At 39.5% G+C, this 27,050-nt stretch overlaps 1 protein-coding gene across 8 annotated transcripts in view; it reads right to left on the bottom strand.

Moving 5' to 3' along the window:
• Window positions 1-27,050, bottom strand: part of LOC137641340 (uncharacterized) — an 826,722-nt gene that overhangs the window by 93,398 nt on the left and 706,274 nt on the right. For all 8 annotated transcript variants that reach the window (XM_068373796.1, XM_068373798.1, XM_068373797.1 and 5 more), the window contains one exon: window positions 852-4,175. In XM_068373796.1, the coding sequence (XP_068229897.1) occupies window positions 852-4,175 (3,324 nt within the window). The remainder of the gene's footprint in view (window positions 1-851; window positions 4,176-27,050) is intronic.

Here is a 27,050-nt window from a genome sequence, read left to right as displayed (position 1 = left end):
TTTAATAACATCATCTTTACATATACCCTGTACACTGTTAATAATACTACTTGTAACTCATGTTGGCATGTACTATAGTCAAGAGTATGTAGTTGCTTTAGATCAGCTGATAGGGTTTACATGTTTGGAGATAGGCTTGCATAGAAAAAAAAGGTTATTTCATATATATACCATTATTTTTTAATAGCCCATTTATCATGAAGATATACCAATAATAAATATGATATATATATTTTATTACTCTTATATGAATAAATATAAAATAAATAAACATATAGATCTAAGAACTATTTACTTCTGATGGTGACCTTTGCCAACAAAATGCTACTCTAGCTATCTGAAATTAGTTCGGTATATCAGAAGTCCGTAGTAAGTGTCCATTGCTGCAAATTATACTGTACATGTATTCTGAACGCGTGTTGATTGTAGAGGATAACAAAAAGATCTTAAGATATAAAAAGTGGAAATGGGTTAGAAAGACTTAGGGATGTGAAAAGGGTTAAAAGATGGAAAAGCAAGGAGATGATTGAAATACTAGCATATTCATTTGAATACAGGGTGCAAAATATGCATAGACACATTTTCAAAGAAGGGGCCTGTATTAAAATCAAACTCTCGACTGCTTGAAAAAGAGCAAATAATTTATCTAATATCAAGAGCATAGACATCTCTAATGTTTTACCTATCAATTCCTAATACTGCCCAACATATCATACAACCTTTTGTAATATTACTCAAAAATTACATCACTCTAATAATAATACTATTATATTGTTCTCTGTAATTATAAAATTACCTATCTAAATACAAAAGCACAAGATATTAAAAAGATAACCAATATAATAACATACCTGGGGGTCTTGAAGATCAATATGTGGCTGAACTCTAACCCAACTAGTTCCCAGACCTGCAGCATCTCCTGGACTGACAGCTTCTGGGGCAGAACAACCAGTGCCATATTGATTTCGCTTTTCTTCCTCCTCAACTCTAGCCATATGCTGCAACTCTTGAAGACTAAAACGTTTTGGAGTAACATCTCTAATGAAACTTCTAGGACGTTTGATGTCATGGGTTTCTACAATGGGAACAGGGGGTTTAGGAAGAGCTCTACTCGTTATGCGTTTTGGTACAGGAGGGGAGTCGGTTAATGACACTTTGTGTTCTGGGACAGGAAGAATGTTACAAGGGAAGGCCATGCTGGATGAGCGGCGAGGTACTGGTGGGCTAGGGTCAGGTGAAAAGGACGAAACTGTGGAGTAATGGTGTTCAGGTACTGGTGGCAGACGTGGATAAGCATCCTGTTGCGGCTGACAAAGTTCCTCTTCTACAATGGAATTTGTACCAGGATGATGTGAGGCACTCTGGAGGGGTCCTGATGGGATGTGAGTAGGTGCAACTTCAGCCCCACAAGTAGAAATTACCTGAGGATAGGCCAAGCTACTTGACCGGGAAGGCACAAAGGGTTCAGGATGGGCAGTGGCTGGTGAAACTGGAAGGGAACTGGATGGAAAACATGAAGCAGAAGGATGCACAATTGCAGAAGAATATTTGGCAGAAGTATAACTATTACATAAATCATCCATTAGAGGATCTGTCTTGAAATATGAATTACTTAATTTGGCAGGAGCAGATGGGCCTACTTTAGCCAAAGCTGAATCAGCTGAGCATTGTTTTAATAAAGGTGGTGGTAAAGTTTTCATAGAGAATTGATCAAAGTGTTTTGCTTTCTCAGCACACTTTTCTCGTAAGGCCATCTTTGGGAAAGTTCCACGGAATATCATTGAGGCTGCAAGAGAAGAACCAGAATTGTCAAGAGCACTTGCTAACCTCAAAACCTCTTTACATTGACTAGTATTCTTCTCATCTTGAACTTCTCTTTCTTGGCAATACCTTTGTTGTTCTGCTATGAATCCCAACATTGATGCAAGCGCCTCTTTATGATTCCCTCCACTCTCTAAATCTTGTAATTTCTCAATAGTTAAAAGACCATCTGTTGTTGCTAGGCTTCTGCTAGATGCAGCCAAACTTTTACTACTTTCAAATTTAACAAGTCGATAAAAATCTCTAGTAAAAACTGTACCTATGTTTAACTCATCAACAAGCTCATCTTCATGTCCTTCTACGCTTGAAGTTTCTGGTGTAGCAGCTTTAGAGGCCTCATGACCACCTGCCTCACTACTACAAAATGAAACTCTCTTCAATTCTGGAAGGTTACAAATCTGCTCACAAAAGTTCTCAAAATCGGAACTACATTTGGACACACCTTCAGAGCAACATGAGAGCTGTTCACTGCTTGACCAAACAGCTGGCTGGTCAGAGCAGCCAGATCTAGGAGACATCACAGTTTGATTTTCTTTGGAGTGATCCAACTGCCAGCTTTTGGTTAATTCTTTTTTACTGGACCAATTTAAATCTACATCTGCTTTAAAATATGTAGCACCATTCCACAGGAACTCATTATTGTCCTCTTCTAAATCTGGGGTGGCCTCCTGAATGGACGGTAAAGAACCTTGATGGGCACCTGTGGTTCCCACACTTTCACTCCCCTCCCCCTCTCCACAGGGGCCACTTAGGTATTCTGATGATAGGTCTAGGGACCAGTCTTCTAACTCTGCATGACTATATGAGGGAGATAGATATTTTCTATGCTGATTTTGCAGGGGCCATAATTCCTCACTACTGCCAGACGTTGTGCAATCCTCTTTTGGAAGGGCTTTATTTCTCCTCCCTTTTAAGCTAGCATGGCCCGACGTTCGTTTAAGACTCCTCGTGTTGCGGGCTTCCTGTAAAACTTCTTCTGTAGATGCTGTTCTTTCAGCAAGCTCTTTCAAAGAAACATGCCGATCCAAGCTACGAACAAACTTTGGGGCATGAGAGGATCCTACATATAGCTGGGAGTCTGAATAACACCTTACAGGTTTCTGGGATTCCACACTTGAAGATATATGGTAACTGTGCCTATAAAGACTTTCATTTTCTGGTTCTTGAATAGGTATAAAAAAGACATCAGAGTTATTATCTTCTTCATCGTATATAATACGAAGACCATCACAGTACTCGGTATTTGCACTTAAAGATATTTTTCTCTCATCAGAAGTTTCTTTCTCCAAAGGTTCACTTTTATATGATTCATTTTTTATCAAGCTTTCACAACTTTCTTTTCCTTCAACTGCATTACCTTCATACTTCAAATCTCCCTCAATGGATCGTTCGATGTTTTCAGTTTCTTCTGCTGTTTGTAATGTGATGTTTTCACTCTGGGATGCTAATCTTCTCAACTGTGTTTCACAGGAATGACTAATTTCTTGATCCTGGCATTCTGTTGTTGAACTCAACATTAATGGTTCTTCTTGAACAGTAGTAACTGAACTCGTAGTTATGCTCTCTTTGACTTCAGCCTGCACGTCACTTGACATAGTTGAATAACCCTCATCTCTAGTAGCACCTTCACTAGCTTCTTCTACACCATCACCAACACTAATTTTATTTATTCCAACTTTGACCAGATTTTTATTAAAAATACCTCTATTTTTTTCATCACAAGAAAAAACTGGAGAATCTATATTAGCATTAGGTGCCAGGGACCTTAATATTTCTCCTTTAACTTTCAATATATCACTAATTTGTTCTTTACTTAAGTTATTCATTATCACATTGGTATTCTTGTCACTAGTTGGACCATCTAACAATTCCTTCTTATGACTTATCTTTGATTTTTCAAAGGAAAGGTTATCAATTTTAGTTTGGAAAACTTGACAATTTTTCTGTTCCGGAGAGTTGTTGGAACTAGAAGTTGTTGATTCTAATGATAAGGGTGAAAATTTACTTGTTGGAGAATCACTAATGTAAGTTGGAGAAGAACATGATGCCCCTGCATCTTCACGAGAGTTCTTACAGTTTTGAGAAGAGTTCCACCCATCTTTTGCCCCTGGTTCATTAGACATTGAAAAACCAGTTGAAGTTTGACAGACGCCCCCTAATGAGGCTACAATGTCATACCAGCAAGTTGTAGTTTGAGTAGTAACTGATGATGGTCCATCTTGAGGTGAATTAGCTTCTTCCCTCAACTGGGCCCTATGACGATTTTCACCCAAGAGCTGAAGGCTGGAACGCTGGCTGCTTTCTTCCATATGCCATGACGCAACCCAACCACCAGCCGGCCATGCATCTCCATGCTAAAATTGAAAAAATAATTACAATATTAGTATGAAAAATAAAATTGTAATCTATAAATAAATCTAAAAAAATTTTAAAGATTCACAATATACATCTTTATCTTTTCCATACATACGTAAAGCTAACTTGACTGGAAAAAATTTCATTCTTAAAATAAAACTAATTATTTCAAGTTACATGAAGTTTATTACTATTCATTCGTTGTAATGAAAGATCTATGTAGGTTACTGTGCTACTTTTGTTCCTACTGAACAGATGCTATGGTATGGAGCACTAAAATAAACAGTTGTATAGAGTGCCAACGTCAACAAATATCTTTCCCCCTAATGGCTGCCCTCTTACTTCTCATTCTGAGTGATAGGAGTGGTATTGTGGAGAGAAGTTAGAGCCGCTGTGAGTGGGGCAGAGGGTAAGAACTTTCATGAATTCTAGATAAGTATTAAAACAATTAATTTCATCTCAAGAAATAAGTTTATTTCAAAGAAACTTCATTGAAGTTCATTGCTCAAGACTCCAATGCCTGGATGGAGGGAGGGACAGGGGTACTAAGTATAACACTAGCAAGTTAAAAAAGTTCTAAACTTATATACTCGTACCTTTATATCCAACTTGGGATACACAAATCTTAGTCCTCTTACTGTAATTTGTATACCACATAAGTCAGACAACTACTGTATAACCTAAACAAATTTCTATCCTATCCCACTTGATTCTGAAACTGATTCTTAGCTAACAATTGGAAAAAAAATTAACTGAACTGTTTCCTCCATTTTTTTAAAGTCTAAAAAAAATTAACTATTCTATTAATATATTATTTTGTCCGTCTTAAATATTCTCCTGCTACTATTGATGAACCAAGGAACCAACCCCTACCAAAATCAAACTTGACTTCTCTTAAATAAGATTAGGCAAATATCAAACTGCAGGGCCACTGTACTGGGCTTGAAACTCTCTCCAAGGATAAGTTTCTGGTAAAACTGAAAGTAGCAGGTATTACTCAACTACCATGAGAAAGCCTTGGTTGATAAACTTTTTCCAATTGTTTATGGGTGCCTAAAATAAGATTTTAAGATTTCAATGCTCTACTTGGACGAAAGGAATTCTCATTATTCTCTTCTTTCAAAACTCCTTAAGGAGAGTGCTCAGACCCCATTAAAACAATGTTGTTTTGGGTTACTTCTAACTCTTCTACCTCTTTTATTTAAAAAGCTCTTGGATAGCTAGGTTGGTAGCGTCGCAGGCTTCTGTTTCAGAGGTCCCGAGTTCGTGTCCCCGCCAGGACGCGGATAGTGAGACCTTCTACCGGGGGGTACTCCCCAGGGTGGCGCCTGGGGGGGAGGTTAGAAGGGACTAGTGATAGTCCCTGCTGGCTTATGGTCGCCCGAGCAGAATGATTTAGATCGTCTGAGTGGAGACCTAAAACCCGCAACTTTCAACTTTTTTAACTTTTGAAAGGTAATTTAAGAACAAAACTGAAAGCAGAAATTTTGATATCTTAACTTTTTATATGTACAGTGGAACCTCTGCATACGATTGTCCCAACATACGAATTTTCCAACATACGAAATAAAATTCAACCAAATTTCTGTCTCAACATACGAAGTGTTGCTCCAACATACGACGTAAACAATACGCTTAACCGTGAAATTTTCTCGAAAGCGTGCAGCATAGTTTGTTGTTGACGCCGCTAGACGACAGCACATCGGAGGGACGCCAATCGAGCGTCACCTTGATCAGTCCTCTCATCCCGTGCGCATCGTGTGGTTGTCCTCTATTCGCTCAGTTTTAACAGTTTTTTATCTTGCCTTTTCACGTGTTGTTTTCTGTGTTCCGTAATCATGGGTCCTAAAAAGCTTAGTTTCGGTTCAGGAAGTAGTAGCAGTGGTGAGAAAAAGAGGAAGTCTATGCTTTCATTAGAATTAAAGCAGGAAATCATAGAAAAGCATGAGCGAGGTGTACGTATTAGCGATCTCGCTAAACAATATGGCCGGAACATGTCGACGATCTCGACGATCATAAAACAGAAGTCAGCCATTAAATCAGTGAAACCTTCGAAGGGGATCACGATTATTTCTGGACGTCGTAGCCCTACCCTTGAAGAGATGGAACGACTTTTGTTAATATGGATCAAAGACAAGGAGATTGTTGGCGATACGATCACGGAAACGATCATTTGTGAGAAGGCCAGCGCTATCTACAGTGACTTGAAGGCGGCGCGCTCTCGGGGTGACGCGGGGGAGAGTTCAGCCAATCCTACGACGGAGGAAATCAAGGCATCTCGAGGTTGGTTCGAGAAATTTAGGAAACGGACCGGGATTCATTCAGTTGTTCGTCATGGAGAAGCTTCGAGTTCGGACACTAAGGCTGCTAAAGACTTTGTTAAAAAGTTCGAAAGCATCGTGGCGGAGGAAGGTTACGTAGAGCAGCAGGTTTTCAACTGTAATGATACCGGTCTGTTTTGGAAAAAGATGCCTAGTCGAACGGACATTACCGCCGAAGAGAAGAAAATGCCTGGACATAAGCCAATGAAGGATCAGTTGACTCTTGCGCTTTGTGCCAACGCCAGCGGGGACTGCAAAATTAAGCCTCTGTTAGTTTACCATTCCGAAAACCCTAGGGCATTTAAAGCACATAGAATTAATAAAGACCTGCCACATATTCTATGGCGTTCTAATTCTAAGGATTGGGTTACTAGGCATATCTTTGTGGAATGGGTAAACGTAGTTTTCGGCCCTGCTGTCAAGAAGTATCTTCAGGAAAGGAATTTACCTTTGAAGTGCTTGCTTTGTTTGGACAATGCACCCGCTCATCCCCCCGAACTCGAGGATGATATCATCGACGAATACAAATTCATCAAGGTGTTGTATCTTCCACCGAATACCACCCCTATCCTCCAGCTCATGGACCAGCAAGTCATCTCAAATTTTAAGAAGCTCTACACAAAGCACTTATCTAAGCAGTGCTTTAATGTCACGCAAAGCACCAACTTAACTTTGCGTGAATTTTGGAGGAGCCACTTCAATATCGTGCACTGCTTAAAGATCATTGATCAGGCTTGGGAGGGAGTAACTCGTCGGACCCTGAATTCCGCTTGGAAGAAGCTTTGGCCTGATGCTGTTGCTTCCAGAGATTTCGAAGGTTTTGGCCCCGAGAATGAACCTGTGCTTGCCGCCGAGGAAGACGTCGAAGAGATTGTATCCCTTGGCAAGTCCATGGGTCTGGAGGTAGATGAAGATGACATCACCGAACTAGTCGATGAGCATCATGAAGAGCTCACCACCAAGGAACTCAAGGAGTTGCAAGCCATGCAGCATGATGAGTTCCAAGCGCAGTTGAGTGAGTTGGAGGAGATCGAGGAGGTAGGCCAAATCTTAGGTACGGCGGAAATAAAACAGATGTTGGCATATCATCAACACGTTGTTGATTTCATCGACAAGCATCACCCACAGAAACTTCAGGTTTGCCTTGTTGTTGCGCAGTTCAAAGATGTTTGCTCAACGCATTTTAGAAAAATCCTCAAAAGCCGTACAAAGCAACTTTCACTCGATAGTTCCTTTAAAAAATCTTTAAAACGGTCTAGTGATCATGATGAAAAGAAAGAAAGTGAAGCAAAGAAAAGAAAGACCGAATCAAGTGAAAGTGATGAAAATTAAAAATAAGAAAAGAAAAAATGTAAAAAAAAATATAAAATTATAAAAATGAAAAAAAAAAATAAGCTACGTTAAAGTTCACGTAGTAGTGTAAGTTAGTGTAAGTTATCGTACACGTTATCGTACAAAGTCACTGTCCCTACCTCCTCGCTGATCTTCCGTCTCCTCCTGCGTAGAAGTCCCTACACCTGCGCTGGCCTGTCACTAAGGTAGTGTTACATTACAACCCGTTTTTTATTTATTATTTCATTATGATGTTCTTTTTTTTGGTTTGTAATATGTATTTATTATACAGGCATTGTATTAATGTCACGTGTAATTATGTCTAGCCATTTATTAAGGATTTATTATGGGTTTTTAGGCTGTGGAACGAATTAATTCAATTACCATGTACAGTATTCTTATGGGAATATTTGCTCAAACATACGATCGTTTTAACATACGAAGTAGTTTCTGGAACGAATTAAGATCGTATGTAGAGGTATCACTGTACAGTATTACTTTATCAACATATAGAAGAAACTTTTAATTGTGATTATTTTCATAAAAAAGTTTTTCAATTTTAAAAAAAGTAGGGATTTTTATGCCCTTTTTTCTCTGAAAATATGAAGTTCTGAGAAAATGGCCTTCAAATTTTTCTTGTAAAGATTGAATAACTTTAGTAAAAGTATGGACTTTTGGGGTAATTTTCCCCGCCGCTGGGGACCATAACGACATAACGATCATACTTTTGGGCTATTTCCAAACCAGTAGAGATCCCTTTCCCTTAAATACACCTACTAAATCTTTTTAAAGTAGTTTGTATCTTTCCTACTTATACAAAACTGGGTCATTTATTGGGGGTTAGCTCTGGCACAGCTTTCTTACTGCCAGATTGAAGAATTATCATAGGTCTGGAAGCCTCATGGACCCACCATGCATTTCGGTGGGTTGATGCTAGCAGCTGTATGCTCACATTGTCTCTGGTCGGGACATAGGTGGCTGAGGCAGGTAATATAAGTAAATGGCTCAGGTTTGTATAGCTAGGGAAAATGACAACTTGAATTGAAAGAAATTTCTATTTTTCCTAACGATACAAACCTTGAGCTCTATATCAGGGATTATACTTTTGTCAAATCTGAGACTAGCCATAAAACTTTTGGAGGTGTAACTACCTCACCGCTAGTTAGCGAGGGGTAGCCGACCACCCCGTTCACACACATCCGTGTTTTATTGTAATTTTTGCTTACGGGCAAGACTTATCGGGAATAGGCCATGGCGGGCCAATTTGTATAAAGAGCTCATGGTTTGTATCATTAGGAAAAATGCAAATTACTTTCAAATGTAATTTTTCCCGACACTAAACACAAACCTTTTTTCTCTTTATTAAGGATGACTCGCCAATTAGGAGGGTGGAAATCCAAACCATCTGGCTCTCTTTTGACCCGGGGATTTTGCATATGTACTCCGCACGTAACAGGGAAAGACCCGACACCTCCTTAAATTCTGTCCAAAGCACTGTTAGTGGCCTGAACAATCTGTGTGATTGTGCGATACCAGCTGTACAGTATGACTAATTTAGATAAGAATTCTCAGAAACGTAGGAATCTTTGAATCAACTATAGACGTTACCCAATCCCATCTTGCCAGATGATGTGGGGATGTAACAAGTACTGTATATATCTCTATACCAGGTTACACAAGGGAAATGGTTTTACTTGTAGACATCAGAGGCCAGCTTTACAGAGTACCGTAGGTGCAGTTCCCCAAAAGATAGAGGAAGATTAAAGAAATAAAGTCAATCGTTCTTTATCATTCATCCCAGACTTAACCCTGGTTAAACTCAACCCTCCACTATTTGCTACTTGTCCATCAAGGAGACTGAGGTGTTTAAACCATTTATTGGGTAGCCACCACAGGGCCAACGTCTCCATGTTCCTGTGGGTCATGTCTTGCAGGAAGTGGGTGGTGAAGGTCATTTGATACTTCCACATGCCCCCTTGTAGGACCTGTGTCAAAGAGTAGTTCTACTTAAATGCTAGAGACGTAGTCATGCTCCCAACGTTATGAGCTCTAGGTCTCCTCTGCCAAGGAAAAGGATCAGGATTCAACACCTGGTCTATTACCTTGTGAATCTAAGACAAGAACCTGTTCTTGGTGATCCTTCTCTTGACCTTCCCACAGCTGACAAAGAGTGCTGACACTCGGGGGTGGGAGCTCCTGAAGTTCTCTTGACGTAGCACCTCAAACTCCTCCCTGGCATGGTAACTGTTGATCTGGATATTTGAGTCATGCTAAGGATCCGATGCTGTCAAGAACGAAGTCGAGTATTACCTTTCCCATGACCGTGAATGACAGACGTCGTAGGTAGACCATGGAATTCACTCTCTCTTGGCCAAAGCCAATGCAAGCGGGAAACCTATCTTCAAGGTCAGGTCAAGATCTGCTACTTGGCCTCCTAGGCCATAGGAGACACCTTTCAGGGACCAAAGGACGCAAAGCACGCTCCATGGAGGAGGTCTAACTTCCGACTGAGGGCAGGTAGGCTCAAAACTCCTTATGAAGAGACAATACCAAAAGAGAGGAAATGATAACTTCTTTCAGCTTAAAGTCGAGCAGTAGCCTTTCACCGATGAGACAGTCCCCCCCCCCCCCCGGTATCCAAGAAAACCTCTCCAATTGCTGAAAGTGGCAACAAGAGGGGAGATACCCCATTCATGACACCAACCACAGAAGATAGTCCACTAGCCTAGTAGACGGCAGCTGGAGAATTCTGAACATCCTCTTCGCAACTTGCTGCAAAAAGCTTCTCTATGTGAGGAGATACAGTACTGGAAAGTCTCCAGGCACGCAGACATAGGGATCCTCCGGCTCCATAAAAGATATTCACGTTGTTCGAATAGATCGTGTCAAGCAGAGGTATGAGGTTCCTACTAGGTTTGCAGATGATCTTGCCTTGTTGAGCAACCAGCAAAACAAGGGGGAGAGGTGTTAACGTTGATGTGTCTCATCGTTGTTGAAATGCATCCAGCCATAGGCCCTGAGGATCTGGGACTGGTGAACAGTAAAGCAGGGGATCATAGTTCGGAACGTCGCAAACAGATCCTTTGTTGGGGAACCCCACAGCTCAGGACTTTGTTGGCAACACGATGCTTCAAAGAACCACTCAAGAGGCCACTATCTGAGTAGCTCTGCTCAGATGTCAGAGAGTACATTCCTTCTGTCTGGAATGAGGCGAACTGATAGGGATACCGAGTTGTCTTTTGCCCACCTTAGCACTGCCATGCTAGATGGCAAAAGTGCTGTGAAAAAAAAAGTACTGCTTTTTTGTTCTCTGTAAGCCAATACAGTGATGTTGTCACTCTACAATACTACAAAGTGACCTGTCAGGTACTGATGGAACTCCTGTAGGGCTAGGAAGACTCCCCTCATCTCAGGAGATTTATATGACAGTACCAGTTGGACTCTGACCAGAGCCCGGAGGACATGTGGTGCGGCATGTGGCCCCCTTCCCTTCTTTTGATGCATCTGAAAGGAACATTAGATCCTTGGAAGGGGCGAGGAGATAAACCGGTCGGCGGAAATTCTCGTCTCTCATCCACTATCTCAAGGTCCCATATCCAGAGATTCCTCGTGCTAAACCACCTGGAATCCAGCTGCCACTGAGGAGATTGGATTCGTAGGAGTCCGATGCGGACTAGATGAACCAGAGTCAAGAGGTGACCTATGAGACATCTTGTTGAAGGTAAAGATTTGCCGCCTTCTACGCCTCTGGATCCTGTTGTGAATTAAGACTTCCTGAAAGCTGGTAATGATGATCATGCCTAGGCATACATGTCTCCAATAAGGAAGTACTCAATACTCAGATCACAGCATACTCGAGGAGTTGTCTCAGTGATGAAGAAGGGAAGCCACCGAGTCTGTTAGGATCAGCTAGTCATTCCAGAGTCTAGGAGAACAAAGCCAATCCTGTAGGCTCAGGTTGACCCAAGGGTAAAAACTTTTGCAAAAACCTGAGGCTCTGTCAAAAAACTGAAGCCCCACCGCTTGAACTGATATGCCAGTATGATCCTTAGATACTCCCTTGATGACGGATGTGCTGGTATCTGGGAGTATGTGTCCTAGGGATCCAGCGTGCATACAAAGTCCTGTGGTCTTACTACTTGTTTGACCGTATCTGTCACCTCCTTGCTGAACAGAGTTTGTTGAAAAAACTTGTTCCAGGATGAGAGGCCTAAATCTGGAGACTTCTACAGGAAAAATTGACTAGAAACTCTGAGGTCCTTTGATAAAACAAGTAGTCATGCAAAGAAGACATGACGCCAAAGTCTGGATGTTCGGATTCGCGTAGATTATAGAGACCCGCTATCACACCTTGACAAGTGGATGGGAAGTGAAGATGAGCATGCTTCTATGTAGCTGAGCTGCGAATTCTCTACCCCTGTAGGTGACCTCGGTCTTTGGAGGGTGTGTGAGCGACTCGGGTTTGAGTTAGCCCTTGCAGGATGAAAACAATCTTGTTCAACTTGGATCACCTATTCACAAGCTGGAAAAGTTGGTTGAATAAGAGATGAGTACTCCAAACTCATAGGAGGAGATCCCAGCCACTACGAGGTAAACATAACTAGTGGACGAGAAAGGTGTTATACCTAGAGATGACATCCAGCTGAAGCTTCGGACTTCGAATTCCTATTGCTGGCTGCTCGCACTCATGTTGAGGGAGAGCGTCATTTTCATAGAGCTAACGAACACGACCAAGGTCAAGGTAAGGGTTGGCCGTATAAAGCCTCTCCGGAGAAAAGTCCTGAGGAATGAGGTTTGAAGTTCAATACACATATCCAGAGGGAGTTTGGGCCAACGGAGACAGGGAGTAAGAGAAGTTAAGTTAATATAGTCCGAAGCATAAGAAAAGACGAATTCAATCCCCCCAAAAAAAGGGGATGAAAAGAAATAACTCCGAAGAGTTAAGTCTCACAAGACGGTTGTCTGATGCAAGCGTGAAAAGGATCCAAGGAACTGGAACCTGAAACTGTGGAAGATAGTGACGAGTTCTCAAACTTGTGGAGAGAAGAGAGAAAATAATCCAAAGGACTATGTTCCTCAAGACTTGCTCCTAATCACAGGGAAAAGGCCGCAGGAGCAAGTAAGCAGAAGACTTCTATAGCGGCAAGCGCTATGTAGAACTACATTCTACCTGCCTGGTGAGGTCCGGCAGCGTATGGGTGAGAGCACATGCTCAACTCACGTAGATCTTGTCATTTAATGAAGATGTCAACTAGTAAGGTAACCCTATAACAAAACCAAGTGACCAACGGATAGAGACAGGGCGCAGATGAGGCGACCTAGACGCTAACGCACACGGCACGTCCGCCCACTTGTAGTACTGTACAGTCAGACCTCGTTAATCGCGGTTTCAGTTTTTCAAGGCCAAGGAGATGAAAAAAAAAATTCTTTGGGATGATTGTTCAGCCAACATTAAGATTTTGATTTCTAATAGTTGCCAACAGCATTGGGATGGCCAAGAACAATGCCATAACTATTAAATAAAAATTCTCATAAAAATTGAATAAAATTAAAGATGGGCCATAATCTCAAATAGCCCGCACTCCTTTACACTGGGAGTGCTGCACGCCACTACCTATGTCTACACCCAGCTGGTCCTAGCACTCTCTGTAGTGTACATCCATTTACAGTGGAAAAAATTGTTATATTTGAAATCAACCGAATTTTGATTAAATTGGTGTTTCACTCAACTGTATCCAATAATAATTCAAGTAATATTCACATTTTAGTATCATATTTATAATTAAAAACATAGCGAGTTATAACCGCATGCATTGTTTACATTCAAATCAGCTGATCAAATCTGTGTAGTCCGTCGTAAACCTATTTTCACTTTCTATATAATCCCACTGATATGACCATTCACTTTCACAGAATTACCTCATTGATGTAACCTATCATGCATATTAGTATGATATTAGTTCACATTATTATTGTCCTTCACTTAATATCATATCTTTATTCCTTTTCCCAATTCCTTCCCAAATCCCTTTCGTACATTTACTTAGCTCTCCCACACACATCTACAACATATCTTTTCAACTCTTGTGATCTTTTGATTCTCACTATTTTTCACGATTTCATTCATCTTCTCTTTTCTAGCATTCATTCATCATTTCCATCTTATTAATCATTCTAAACCTCATTCTTATCACTTATTCCACACATTCTCATTCCTATTTATCATTCCTTCTCGCAACTCCCAATTTCATTGATTTCACTAATTTATTTGAATTTGCGTATATGTGGCGGAGGATATGTGCAAGGAAAAGGAACTTGGCTAACAACCAGCCCCGTCTCGTCTCTTTATCATATTGTTTAATCCTTCTCTCTCCCTGTTGTTTCCCTCAACTGTATCCAATAATAATGCATGTAATATTCATATTTTAGTATCGTATTTATAATTAAAAACATAGCGAATAATATTATGCATTGTTTACATTTAAATCAGCTGATCAACCCTGCCTAGTCCATCGTCAACCTAAATTTTTGTAGCAAATAACTCCCTTATTATTAAGGCATGCTACCCAAGGATATACAGTATCATATTTACTAAAAGAAAAAAATTATTACTCGATCTATAATTTTTCAATTAGCATATTAATTCCAATAGCTTTATTCGAAATGTTTCTCTCATATTTTATTTACTTATAATGCGAGTTGAATCGCACAACGGTCACAGGAGTTTCATTCCTGTTGCCGATGCACGATATATTATAGTTTTTAGCTCTGTGGTGCTTGATTATACAGCCTCAATTGAGACTTAGCAAAGAAACAAAGATTTCATTTACGAGAGAGCCTTACCTTATTACCTTATTCTATGTTTGGGTTCCCCGAGGTCCCTCAGTGTGAGGCACCTCGTATATCCACCAGATAGCTGCTAATGCATCTTCCGGTGTATTTTGCATCTTCCAGTCTTGGAAGGTCTGGGATGCATCTTAGGTATTTATCGAGCTTATTCTTAAACACATCTACACTCACTCCTGATATGTTTCTTAGATGAGCAGGCAGCACATTAAATAGTCGCTGCATCATCGATGCTGGTACGTAGTGGATTAATGTCCTGTGCGCCTTCCTTAGTTTTCCTGGTATAGTTTTTGGCACTATTAATCTACCTCGGCTTGCTCTTTCTGATATTTTTAGCTCCATGATGTTTTCAGTAATTCCTGCTACTGTATTTGCTTCCATGCTTGTATTATCATGTAGCATTCTCTTCTCCTTTCTAGACTGTATAGTTTTAAAATTTGCAGTCTTTCCCAGTAGTCAAGGTCCTTAACTTCTTCTATTCTAGCAGTATAGGACCTTTGTACACTCTCTATTTGTGCAATATCCTTTTGGTAGTGTGGGTACCAAATCACATTGCAGTACTCGAGTGTACTATGTACATACGTTTTGTAAAGCATAATCATGTGTTCAGCTTTTCTTGTTTTAAAGTGTCTGAATAACATTCCCATTTTTGCTTTACATTTAGCCAACAGTGTTGCTATTTGGTCATTGCATAACATATTCCTATTTAACATTACACCAAGGTCTTTAATTGCTTCCTTGTTTGTGATTGTCTCGTTATTAGGTCCCTTGTATGCATATACCATTCCTTCTCTATTTCCATAATTTATTGATTCAAATTTATCAGAGTTAAATACCATCCTATTTATCTCTGCCCATTCATATATTTTGTTTAGATCTCTTTGTAGTAAGTTCCTATCTTCATCACAAGTAATTTCTCTACTTATGCTTGTGTCATCGGCGAAACTTCTCACTACAGAGTTTTTAACATCACAGTCTATGTCTGAGATCATTATAACAAACAGCAGTGCAGCTAATACCGTTCCCTGTGGCACGCCAGATATTACTTGATCTTCATCCGATTTCTCGTCATTTGCAACCACTATCTGTTTTCTGTTATGCAGGAATTCTTTTACCCATTTTCCTATCTTTCCCATGATATTATGCTTTCTCATTTTTTCTCTAATATATTATGGTCTACCTTGTCAAAAGGCTTTTGCAAAATCTAGATAGATCATAAATCTAGATAGATCATATCTTTCTTTTTCATTTATCAATTTTTGTTTATGTTTTCATAGTGTGCTATCAGTTGGGTTTGTGTACTTTTTCCGGGCACAAAACCGTGTTGACCTATATTAAACATTATTTTTAACCAAATGATTCATTATTTTCTTTTTTATTACCCTCTCATACACTTTCATAATATGTGATGTTAGATTAACAGGTCTATAAATTGCTTGACTCTAGTCTTGATCCACTTTTGAAAATAGGGGTTATATAAGCTAATTTATGTTTAACATATCTTGCGATAGTGTGTGCAGTTTTTTTTTTAACAAAATCGCTGGAACTCCATCTGGTCCGGCTGCCGATCCATTTATAATTTCGCTTATAGCCTTGGCAATATCTATATTCGTTAGATATTCAACATTTTCTTCTCTCATTTCTGTTCCATTATTCTCATTCGCAATTCTTGGCGTGAACTCACTCTTATATTTTTCTGCTAATATGCCACATATTTCCTTTTTTTTATTCGTTAACCGTCCTTCAATTCTTAGAGGGTGTATTTCTAATCTCCCTTTATTCATCTTTTTTTGCATAGGAGTAAAGTACTTTTTCATTTTATTTCGATCGTATAATCTTTTGCTCTGCATTTTCTATCTTACATTTTATTTCCATCATTTTCCATACATTTTTCTCAATTGCAAGATTTTTCTTCCACTTTCTAATTTTCTGAAATAAGATCCTTCTGTCTCTTGGTATGCATGTCTGTTGTTTATTGTTTTTTTTTTTTGGTACATATTTTTCAACAATTTTCTCCAGTATTTTGTACAGTATGTCCATATTTACCTGTATATTATCACTTACGAATACATTTTTCCATTCTTTGTTCAGTTCATTTATTTCTGACCATTTTATATTCTTACTATAAAAATTATACTTTCCATATCCTTCCCAATGTTTTGAACTTTGATTATCTCTGCGATCACTTGCTTTGGAATGGACTATTAATTCTATGACATTGTGGTCTGAAATTCCCATGTTATACACTATTATTTCTTTAACATAATGCACCTCATTCACAAATACTAGATCTAGGACATTTTCATTTCTTGTTGGAATATGGTTTATTTGTTGCATATTATGTTCTAATAGCATATCTTGAAGTTTTTCAAATTTCCTCTTATCTTTTGCGCTACTATTACTCTTTTTTATATGTATATATACAACCACTTTCTTCTATCTGTTCTTTCCAATCCACGAAAGGAAAGTTAAAATCTCCGGATAGGAGTATATTCCAGTCTTTATGGTTTCTACATATATCATCTATTTTTTCTATTATTATGTCAAACTCCTTAGTATTTGGGGGTCTGTAAACTACAATATTCACTAGTTTTTCAAATTCAAATTCTACCGCAATCAATTCACATTTTGTGTTGCTGTATTTTTCACAAACTTTTCCTTGTTTTATGTCTCTTCCATATATTGCGGCTCCCCCTTGATTCCTATTTGTTCTGTCTGATCTATATGTTTGGAAATCCTTTATCTGGTCTTCACTGCCAGTCTCTAGGGAATACCATGTTTCACTTACATTTAATATATCTATTTTTTCAATTTGGGATAGTTCTTCTAAGAACTCTATTTTCCTTTTAGAGTTACTCTTGACTAAACCCTGAGCATTCATTACAATTATGGTTTGTGTTTCATCCCCATTATTTAATATCGGTAATATGGATTTTCCCATGCTTCCCTCCTGTTCTGATATGATGTTCTTTTCTTTATTTCCAGGAATTCTGCCATTAAAAAATCCAACTTTTCTATTATATTTGCTCTTTCGCCTTCATATTTATTTTTGTGTGCATACCTGCATGATCCCCATATCTGCACCAACCCCTGGCATTATAGATTCATTCTTTGTAGTTGGGCTCTAATTGTGCATATTTGGGTTGAAAGGCATCATATCTTGGGGCCTTTTGTGCACAGCACGGTATATATTCCGCTTGTTTTTTTTTTTGTTTCTTTTTCTTTTCTGTTTGCTGAGTTTTCTTACTTTCATTCATGGTTGCAGGATGCATATATCGACTTTTTTTGTTGAATTTGCATCCTTTTCCCTCTTTCAGGTTTTTGTATATTTTTGGAAGGAGATCTCTGCATTCATCTGCATATCCATCTAAATACGCACATTTACCACATATTTCATAATTATGGCATATCTTTGGATGCTTGTAGTATCATCTTTTGCCAAATCTGCAATTATTATTCTTCTTCTTCTTTTTCTTCTTCAATTAATTGCAGATTCAGTCTCGACTTAATTATATTTTCTAACCATACTAAGCATGTTGAGCAGAATACCTTGTGTCTTTAGTACTTACTTTTTGTTGCACTTCAGCACAATTAGGATGTGTTGAAACGTGGCATACATCGCATTTCTTAATAATTCTTGCGGGTTAAGAATACTTTACTATATCTTACATGTATTGCACCATTTTGGCATTCTTTTTTCCAACGCATCAATCAGCATATTCACAATATTGGACTTTTTATTGTTCTTGAATGGAATGTGCTGATTGATGTGAACTTTCTTTATAAGTCTCTTTATCACCTGGATCTTCTTTGGAATTTCTTATATTATTTTGATGATGTTTTCCGCAGACTTGCTCCAGTGTGTTGGATCATGTTGTTTCAATATGTTTGAGAATATTTTTCCGTCACACTGGTTGGAGTTACTAGCGACCTCTGTTACCAGTCGATCTAGTTCTAAATTACTCTTGCTCTTGCTGATTGCAACAAAATCCTTCCAAGCCTTGTTTGTGTTAGAGGCTGCCATCTTGTTCAGATTTTTCGTATTTCACAAAATAACTATCTTACGCCAACGTTTTATCCCACTCTTCCGACCTCAAACTAATCACTGACTATTCACGAAAACTTGTATCTATATTGCACTCGATAGGCTTTTGTTATTCGCGTTAAATCATCTGATTTTCTCGGATCACAAAATGGGACTCTCTAGCATCCTGACATCGAATAGGAGAGTCCTAATTCTTCTCTCTCTCTCTCTCTCTCTCTCTCTCTCTCTCTCTCTCACAGATTTCATTTATTACAGAGAGAGAGAGAGAGAGAGAGAGAGAGAGAGAGAGAATTATGAGTGATTTGAAGTTTTTTGGCATCCTGAGATTGAATAAGAGCAAAAACACACACACTCACTCATTCACTCACTTTTCAGAAAATTACGATTATTTAACTGTTAATTGTGCTTTCATAAAATATTTAAGTGCTTTCGTTTTAAATTTTGGGTGTATTTTATCAATCGAAGTATTTTTGGTGCCCTGATCAGATCAGCTGATCTGATCATGGCCCCAAAAATACTTAGTGATAAAATACTCCAGAAATTTAAAACAAAAGTACATAAATGTTTTATTAAAGCTCAATTAACTACTATTTTCTAGAATGCAATAATGCTTCCAAATCAAAATCAAATATGAGAGAGAGAGAGAGAGAGAGAGAGAGAGAGAGAGAGAGAGAGATCAGCTGTTGAAAAGTAATCGAATGCATAGTTTTTATTATTTATTTAAAAGAAGCAATTATTATCGACATATTTAAGCTTTTGGTTTATAAAATAAGCTGTATGTCTGTTTACAAAGGAAAAGATAACATACTACATAAGAGACAACACATAAGAAGTTGCGTCATGCTTCTAGAGTAGTGGTGTAGGCTACGAGTCTTGAACGAAAACACAGAACACTTACAGTAAGTACAGTTAAGCTGTACTGTAGTAATATTACTGTACATATATTACAGAAATATACAGTACAGTACCAGTGAGTATTAAGTTACAGTACAGTATTACTAATTGGAAACAACTTTTGTTATACAGAACAGTAAGGGGATGATGACGACTTGGTAAACTTTACCTTAGCACAATACTGTATTGTAACCTTACTGTGCCCAGTACGTAGTGTACATACGTTCAAATGTAATATACACTGTACATATGATTACAAACTGTTGTAGAAACCAAATTAGAACAATATTAGGCCGTATTTACAGTACTGTGTTAATCATCAGTTTGGGTACCCACTCGTGGCAAGCAGCAGTGACTTTTTAGGTTAGGAGTTAGCCAACCCTAGTGTAGTATTTATTCGCGAAAATTTGCTTATCGTGCCGGTGTCTATAACCTAACTATCGTCAATAACAAGGCTTGACTGCAGTAGTAGTAATAGTGGTAGTGTTCCAAAGAAAACATTCGTGAGGGCCGAACGTTCATGAACACTGACAAGAACCAGTGAATGTATGCAGAAGTTTGCACATCAGCATGGGGGGGAGGGGCCTTCAAACATCTGCTTGATATCTTGATGCGTGTCAAGAACCATAGCTCAAAAGGAGATGGAAGCATTGAGAACCTGAAACCACTGCACTTGTGTGAAACAACATGTTCCAAGTGGCGAGTAAGGTATTAAGCTCCAAGTTTGACACTTGTGCTTTATCCCTCCCATTAATCCTGAGTGCTGGGTTAGATTCCAAGAAGGGAGTGTGCTAAACTCCCTCAACTGAATGTCATGGGAAAGACTACTTAAGTAAGAGGCCAAAGGTTGAAGTTCTGTGTCGTCTAGATGAGGAGATTTGCAAGGAGACTCAAAAGCGATCGTAGAAGCCATAGCACTAGAGAGCTCTGTGTAAGACAATAAAAGGAGAGTCAAGCTGGGAAGAACTATGTGCTTGCTTGTAGTGAGGATTGCAGCCGCTAGAGTTCTGTGATCCTCACCAGAGAAGTTTTGCGTTGAACGAAGACAGAAAAAATCACACCAAGGGTCGAGGCTTCTGAGATTCTTTGGTGACTTTCGGCGATTCTACACTCACACGGAAAGAGCAGTTTGTCAAAGGTGGAGGGCAATTTTACCTTAGAAGAAAAAGTAGCAAGCTTGGACAGTGCGGTGACACTGAATAGTGGTCATTACTAGAAGTTGTCACGAGCTGGCCTGCAGAGGCAGAAGACTGGAAACGAGCAGAAAATGGACAGGAGTTGAGTCTGTGTTGCCTAGTTGTCCTTAAATACGGGTGATCAAGAGTAGAGTAAAACATCATGTGCTAGAAGTTTGCTGAAACACCTGGAACCTGGAAGAGAGCTGAGGAGAGATGGCAAGCTGACGGGTAATCACGAGCTGACAGGAGATAATGAGCTGATGGTCGATGGTGGGCGAGCTGAGGGCGGTCGTGGGCGATAGCAAACTAACGGGAGATCGAGGGCTGGAGTGATCACGGGTGATGGGGACCATGGGCAATCACCAGCTGACAAGCGACCGTGGATGATCACGAGCTGACAGCATAACTGCAGCAGGACTGAGAACGGCGCGTCCGCTAGATGAGAAGAGTCTGCTGGTGAGACGCGTCAACTGGGCGTTATGAGTCTCATGGGTATGACGAGTCTGATGGGTATGACGAGTCTGATGGGCATGATGAGTCTGCTGGGCATGACGAGTCGGCTGGGCAAGATGAGTCCGCTGGGCGAGACAAGTCTTCTAGATGAAACGAGACTTCTGGGCGAGAAGTCTTGTTAGGCACAGCGAAGTAACCAACTTCTTCATGCTCCGATGGGCCACACTCCAAGGCGAAGATTACTCTGGAGAGGACCGAACCCGCATACTGGAAAGGCAGTCATCAGTGTGATGATAAGGAAATGAAGCAGGTGCAGACAACAGAGGCGGTGAAGGGGTAGGAGCGGCAACTTCAACAGGAACAGGAATTTCAGACTTTGCACTCCTTACATTAGCTGACTTAGCCGAACGAAGTAGTGCGGCGTCGTTAGTGCTGAGAATAATACAAAAAAGATTGAAAAAGTCCACTCGGGAGAACAACCTAACCCCCAGATGGAAAAGGTGTTCCTCCGAGAGGTACAAGAACAAGCTTCAGACTATGCCCTCTCTACGCTGGTTGCCATCACAGAACGAACAGTGGGGCATCGTTAGTGCTGTTGATAAGTTAGGTTGAACAATTTTATCTAAAATTAATTAGCTTTCAACTTTCATCCTTAAAGATAAAACACTCGGGGAACAGCTTAATCCATGGAGCGGTGTTTTCCAAGAGGCACAGGAACATGCTTCAAACTATGTACTCCCTCTGCCGACTGTTATCATAGAACAAGGGAGTGCAGCGTCGTCAGCGAAGAGTAGCAAGACCGAAGTCAAGCTCTGGATAAGACGTAAATGGGCTTCCCTCCAATGAACTTGCAGGAGTGAGCGACATCTACACCCGAACGGAGGAGTATCCAGACGAGGATGACTCCCCTGCGACGGAGGCCATGTCGATGCACTCGGAGAAAAGGGGAAGGCCACCAGCCTACTTGTTGCTCGTGTCAAAAGGCAAGAGATGGTAAGAGTAGGTTTCTCCACCCTCGAGAAAACACTGCACTACGCCTGTCACCCAAACAGCAACACTCACACTGTAATGATAAAAGAATGCTTATGTATATGAATATAAATATCTCTCTCTCTTTATATAGTTAACTCCCCGTTAACACAAGGGTTATGTTCCTGGAGAGGTCTTGTTAACAGAAATCGTGTTAACCAGATGGCTCAGTCACTCACTGTCCAAAGGAAAAGGCAACCCTTTTGGCTGATGTTTTTGACAGTAAACAGAGTAATGAAAAACTTGAACTTCCTCATTCCTGTTTTCCTGAGGCTAAACTAACTAGTTTAGCTTTTCGATCTCGTGAGATTAAAGCTCTGTTGATGGACCTTGATGCTTATGGAGGTGTAGACCCAAATGGTATTTTTCCTTTGTTTTTTATAAAGACAGCAGATTTCTTAGCTCCAAAGTTATCTGTTATTTTGCGCAAGTTAGCAAGAAGAGGAGCTTTCAGCACTAGTTGGAGAATTGGTAATGTTACTCCTCTATGTAAATGTGTTTGTGGTAGCTCAAGTCCCACTGATTACTGCCCAATTTCCATAACTCCCATATTATCTAAAGTTTTTGAACGTCTTCTGGCAAAACGTCTTAATAGGTTTGCTGAAGGTAATCATCTACTCCCTAGTTTGCAATTTGGTTTTCGTAAAGGCCTTGGAGCATGTGATGCCCTTCTTACAATCTCCAATGCTGTACAGAAATCCCTTGATTGTGGTCGGGAAGTTCGTATGATTGGCCTTGATTTTAGTGCTGCCTTTGACCGTGTTAATCATGAGGCCCTTGTTTTCAAACTGAAACAGTTGGGAGTGGGTGGGTCGTTTCTTAGCATTATTATTGATTTTTTAAGTAATAGATCTCAAAGAGTTGTTGTTGATGGGCACCATAGTGATTATAGGAATGTGATATCCGGTGTTCCACAGGGTAGTGTTCTTGGCCCATTACTTTTCATACTATATACACATGACATGTGGTTTGGCCTAGAAAACAAGCTTGTTGCATATGCAGATGATGCTACTCTCTTTGCATCAATTCCATCCCCTGAATGTAGATCTAGGGTTGGTGAATCCCTTAATAGAGATTTAGCTAGAATTAGTGCATGGTGCAAATTATGGGGTATGAAGTTGAATCCTAACAAAACTCAAAGTATGATTGTAAGTAGGTCAAGGACGGTGGTTCCTGAACATCCGGATCTCAGTATTGATAATGTTTCTTTAAATATGTATGACTCTTTCAAAATTTTAGGTGTGATTCTCGACAGTAAATTTACTTTTGAGAAACATATAAGGTCTGTGTCTTCTTCAATTTCACAAAAAATAGGCTTATTGAGAAAGTCTTTCAAGATTTTCGGTGATCAATCTATTCTGAAGAAGTGTTTTAATTCTTTCATTCTACCTTGTTTTGAGTATTGTTCTCCTGTCTGGTCTTCAGCTGCTGATTCTCATCTTAATTTGTTGGACAGAAACTTACGGTCTATTAAATTTCTTATTCCTGATCTAGATATTAATCTCTGGCACCGTCGTTCAATTAGTTCATTATGTATGTTGCATAAGATTTTTCACAACTCTGACCATCCTTTACATTCAGATCTCCCTGGACAATTCTATCCTGTTCGTAATACTAGGCAGGCAGTTAATTCTAATAGCCAGGCCTTCTCCATCACGAGGCTCAATACTACGCAGTACTCTAGAAGTTTTATTCCAGCTGTGACCAAGTTGTGGAATGATCTTCCTAATCGGGTGGTTGAATCAGTAGAACTTCAAAAGTTCAAAGTTGGAGCAAATGCTTTTTTGTTGACCAGGCGGACCTAGTCTTTTTATAGTTTATTTATGACATATTTGTTTTTGATGTTGTTGATAGTTTATTATATGACATGTCTGTTTTGACGTTGTTTCTTATTTTAGAATGATTTATTGTTAATTTGTTCTCTTCATTTATTTATTTCCTTATTTCCTTTCCTCACTGGGCTATTTTTCCCTGTTGGAGCCCCTGGGCTTATAGCATCTTGCTTTTCCAACTGGGGTTGTAGCTTGGATAGTAATAATAATAATAATAATAATAACGGAACATAATTTCTCTATAAGAAATAGTAATGGGGATGTTATGTTCCAGGGCATTGGGAAAGTTAGTGTTTTGGGATTTTGTTACTATGAAAAACACATTTTTTCATATATTTGAAGGTCACAGAAACGATAAAAAAAAACATTCTTACTCTCCTCATGTTTATTTAATAGTAAAATAAGTTATTACTCATGCCCATCCACACTATGACGCATCACTCTGCTCGCCACTGTTGGCTGAATGTTGAGGATAATAGGGAGGCAGATATAATACCTGTTGCAGGTGTTGAGGTGCCGGTGATGGGAGATGAGAATGAGAGAGAGATTACAATAGAGGAAGTGAGGAGAGCACTAGATGAAATGAGAGTAGGAAAAGCGTCTGGTATGGATGGTGTGAGAGCTGAGATATTGAAGGAAGGGGGTGTGACTGTACTTGAATGGTTGGTAAGATTGTTTAATATGTGTTTTGTGTTGTCAATGGTACCAGTAGATTGGGTTTGTGCATGTATTGTACCACTATATAAGGGTAAGGGAGATGTGCATGAGTGTTGTAATTCAAGAGGTATTAGTTTGTTGAGTGTAGTTGGAAAAGTGTATGGTAGAGTACTGATTAATAGGATTAAGGATAAAACAGAGAATGCAATCTTAGAAGTACAGGGGGGTTTTAGAAGAGGTAGGGGTTGTATGAATCAGATTTTTACAGTTAGGCATATATGCGAGAAATATTTAGCAAAAGGTAAGGTGTATGTTGCGTTTATGGATCTGGAGAAAGCGTATGATAGAGTTGATAGGGAAGCAATGTGGAATGTGATGAGATTATATGGAGTTGGTGGAAGGTTGTTGCAGGCAGTGAAGTTTCTACAAAGGTAGTAAAGCATGTGTTGGGATAGGAAATGAAGTTAGCGATTGGTTTCCGGTGAGAGTGGGGCTGAGACAGGGATGTGTGATGTCGCCGTGGTTTTTTAACTTGTATGTTGATGGAATGGTGAGAGAGCTGAATGCTCGAGTGCTTGGACGAGGATCAAAACTGGTAGACGAGAATGACCATGAATGGGAGGTAAATCAGTTGTTGTTTGCGGATGATACTGTACTGGTTGCAGACACGGAAGAGAAGCTTGGCCGATTAGTGACAGAATTTGGAAGGGTGTGAGAGAGAAGGAAGTTGAGAGTTAATGAGGGTAAGAGCAAGGTTATGAGATGTACGAGAAGGAAGGTGGTGCAAGGTTGAATGTCATGTTGAATGGAGAGTTACTTGAGGAGGTGGATCAGTTTAAGTACTTGAGGTCCATTGTTGCAGCAAATGCTGGAGTGGAAGCAGATGTATGTCAGAGAGTGAATGAAGGGTGCAAGTGTTGGGGGCAGTTAAGGGAGTAGTAAAAAATAGAGGGTTGGGCATGAATGTAAAGAGAGTTCTATATGAGAAAGTGATTGTACCAACTGTGATGTATGGATCGGAGTTGTGGGGAATGAAAGTGACGGAGAGACAGAAATTGAATGTGTTTGAGATGAAGTGTCTAAGGAGTATAGTTGGTCTATCTCTAGTAGATAGGGTTAGGAACAAAGTGGCGAGGGTGAGAACGGGTGTAAGAAATGAGTTAGCAGCTAGAGTGGATATGAATGTGTTGAAGTGGTTTGGCCATGTTGAGAGAATGGAAAATGGCTGTCTGCTAAAGAAGGTGATGAATGCAAGAGTTGATGAGGGAAGTACATGAGGAAGGCTAAGGTTTGGGTGGATGGATGGAGTGAAGAAAGCTCTGGGTGATAGGAGGATAGATGTGAGAGAGGCAAGAGAGCGTGCTAGTAATAGGAATGAATGGCGACCGATTGTGACGCAGTTCCGGTAGGCCCTGCTACTTCCTCCGGTGCCTTAGATGACCGCGGAGGTAGCAACAGTAGGGGGATTCAGCGTTATGAAGCTTCATCTGTGGTGGATAACGGGGGAGGGTGGGCTGTGGCACCCTAGCAGTACCAGCTGAACTCGGCTGAGTCCCTTGTCAGGCTGGGAGGAACGTAGAGAAGAGAGGTCCCCTTCTTTGTTTCATTTGTTTGATGTCGGCCAACCCCCCCAATTGGGGGAAGTTCCCTGGTATATGTATGTATGTATGTATGTATTTCCATAAATAAATAATGGATCATAACATATTTTTCCTTTTAGTCTGATTATCTTAAATTAATATTATATCAATAAGTACATATTCAAGATAAAATCACAATGAACTGTACTGTGCGGTAGGTACGAACGCACAATGCTACTATGTGTACATATATCAAACGCATTAGTGATTCATTTTTCTTTCATTTCGGTAAAAAAATAACATCGTAACATTTTTTTTAGTCTAATAACTATTTATTTACAAAAACCTTTACTGTATATCAATAAGTACATATTCAAGTTAAAAAAACTATGAACAGTACTTTCTGGTGTGTACGAATGCACAATGCTACTCTATAAGCATATCAAATACATTAGTGATTTATTTTTCTTTCATTTTGGTAATTAAAGAAATGATAGTAACATAGTTTTCCTTTTAGTCTAATAACTATTTATTTACAATTATTTTTATATCAATAAGCACATGTTCAAGTAAAAAGAAAACAATGAACTGTACTTTCTGGTATGTACGGACGCACAATGCTACTGCGAACATGAAACACATTAGCAATATATTTTTCTTCCATAATAAATAACAGATCGTAACATACTTTTTCCTTTCAATGGCAT

Source organism: Palaemon carinicauda, chromosome 5 (genome assembly GCF_036898095.1).
Source record: "Palaemon carinicauda isolate YSFRI2023 chromosome 5, ASM3689809v2, whole genome shotgun sequence".
Classification (NCBI taxonomy): domain Eukaryota; kingdom Metazoa; phylum Arthropoda; class Malacostraca; order Decapoda; family Palaemonidae; genus Palaemon; species Palaemon carinicauda.
This window is presented reverse-complemented; position numbering and strand designations above follow the sequence as displayed.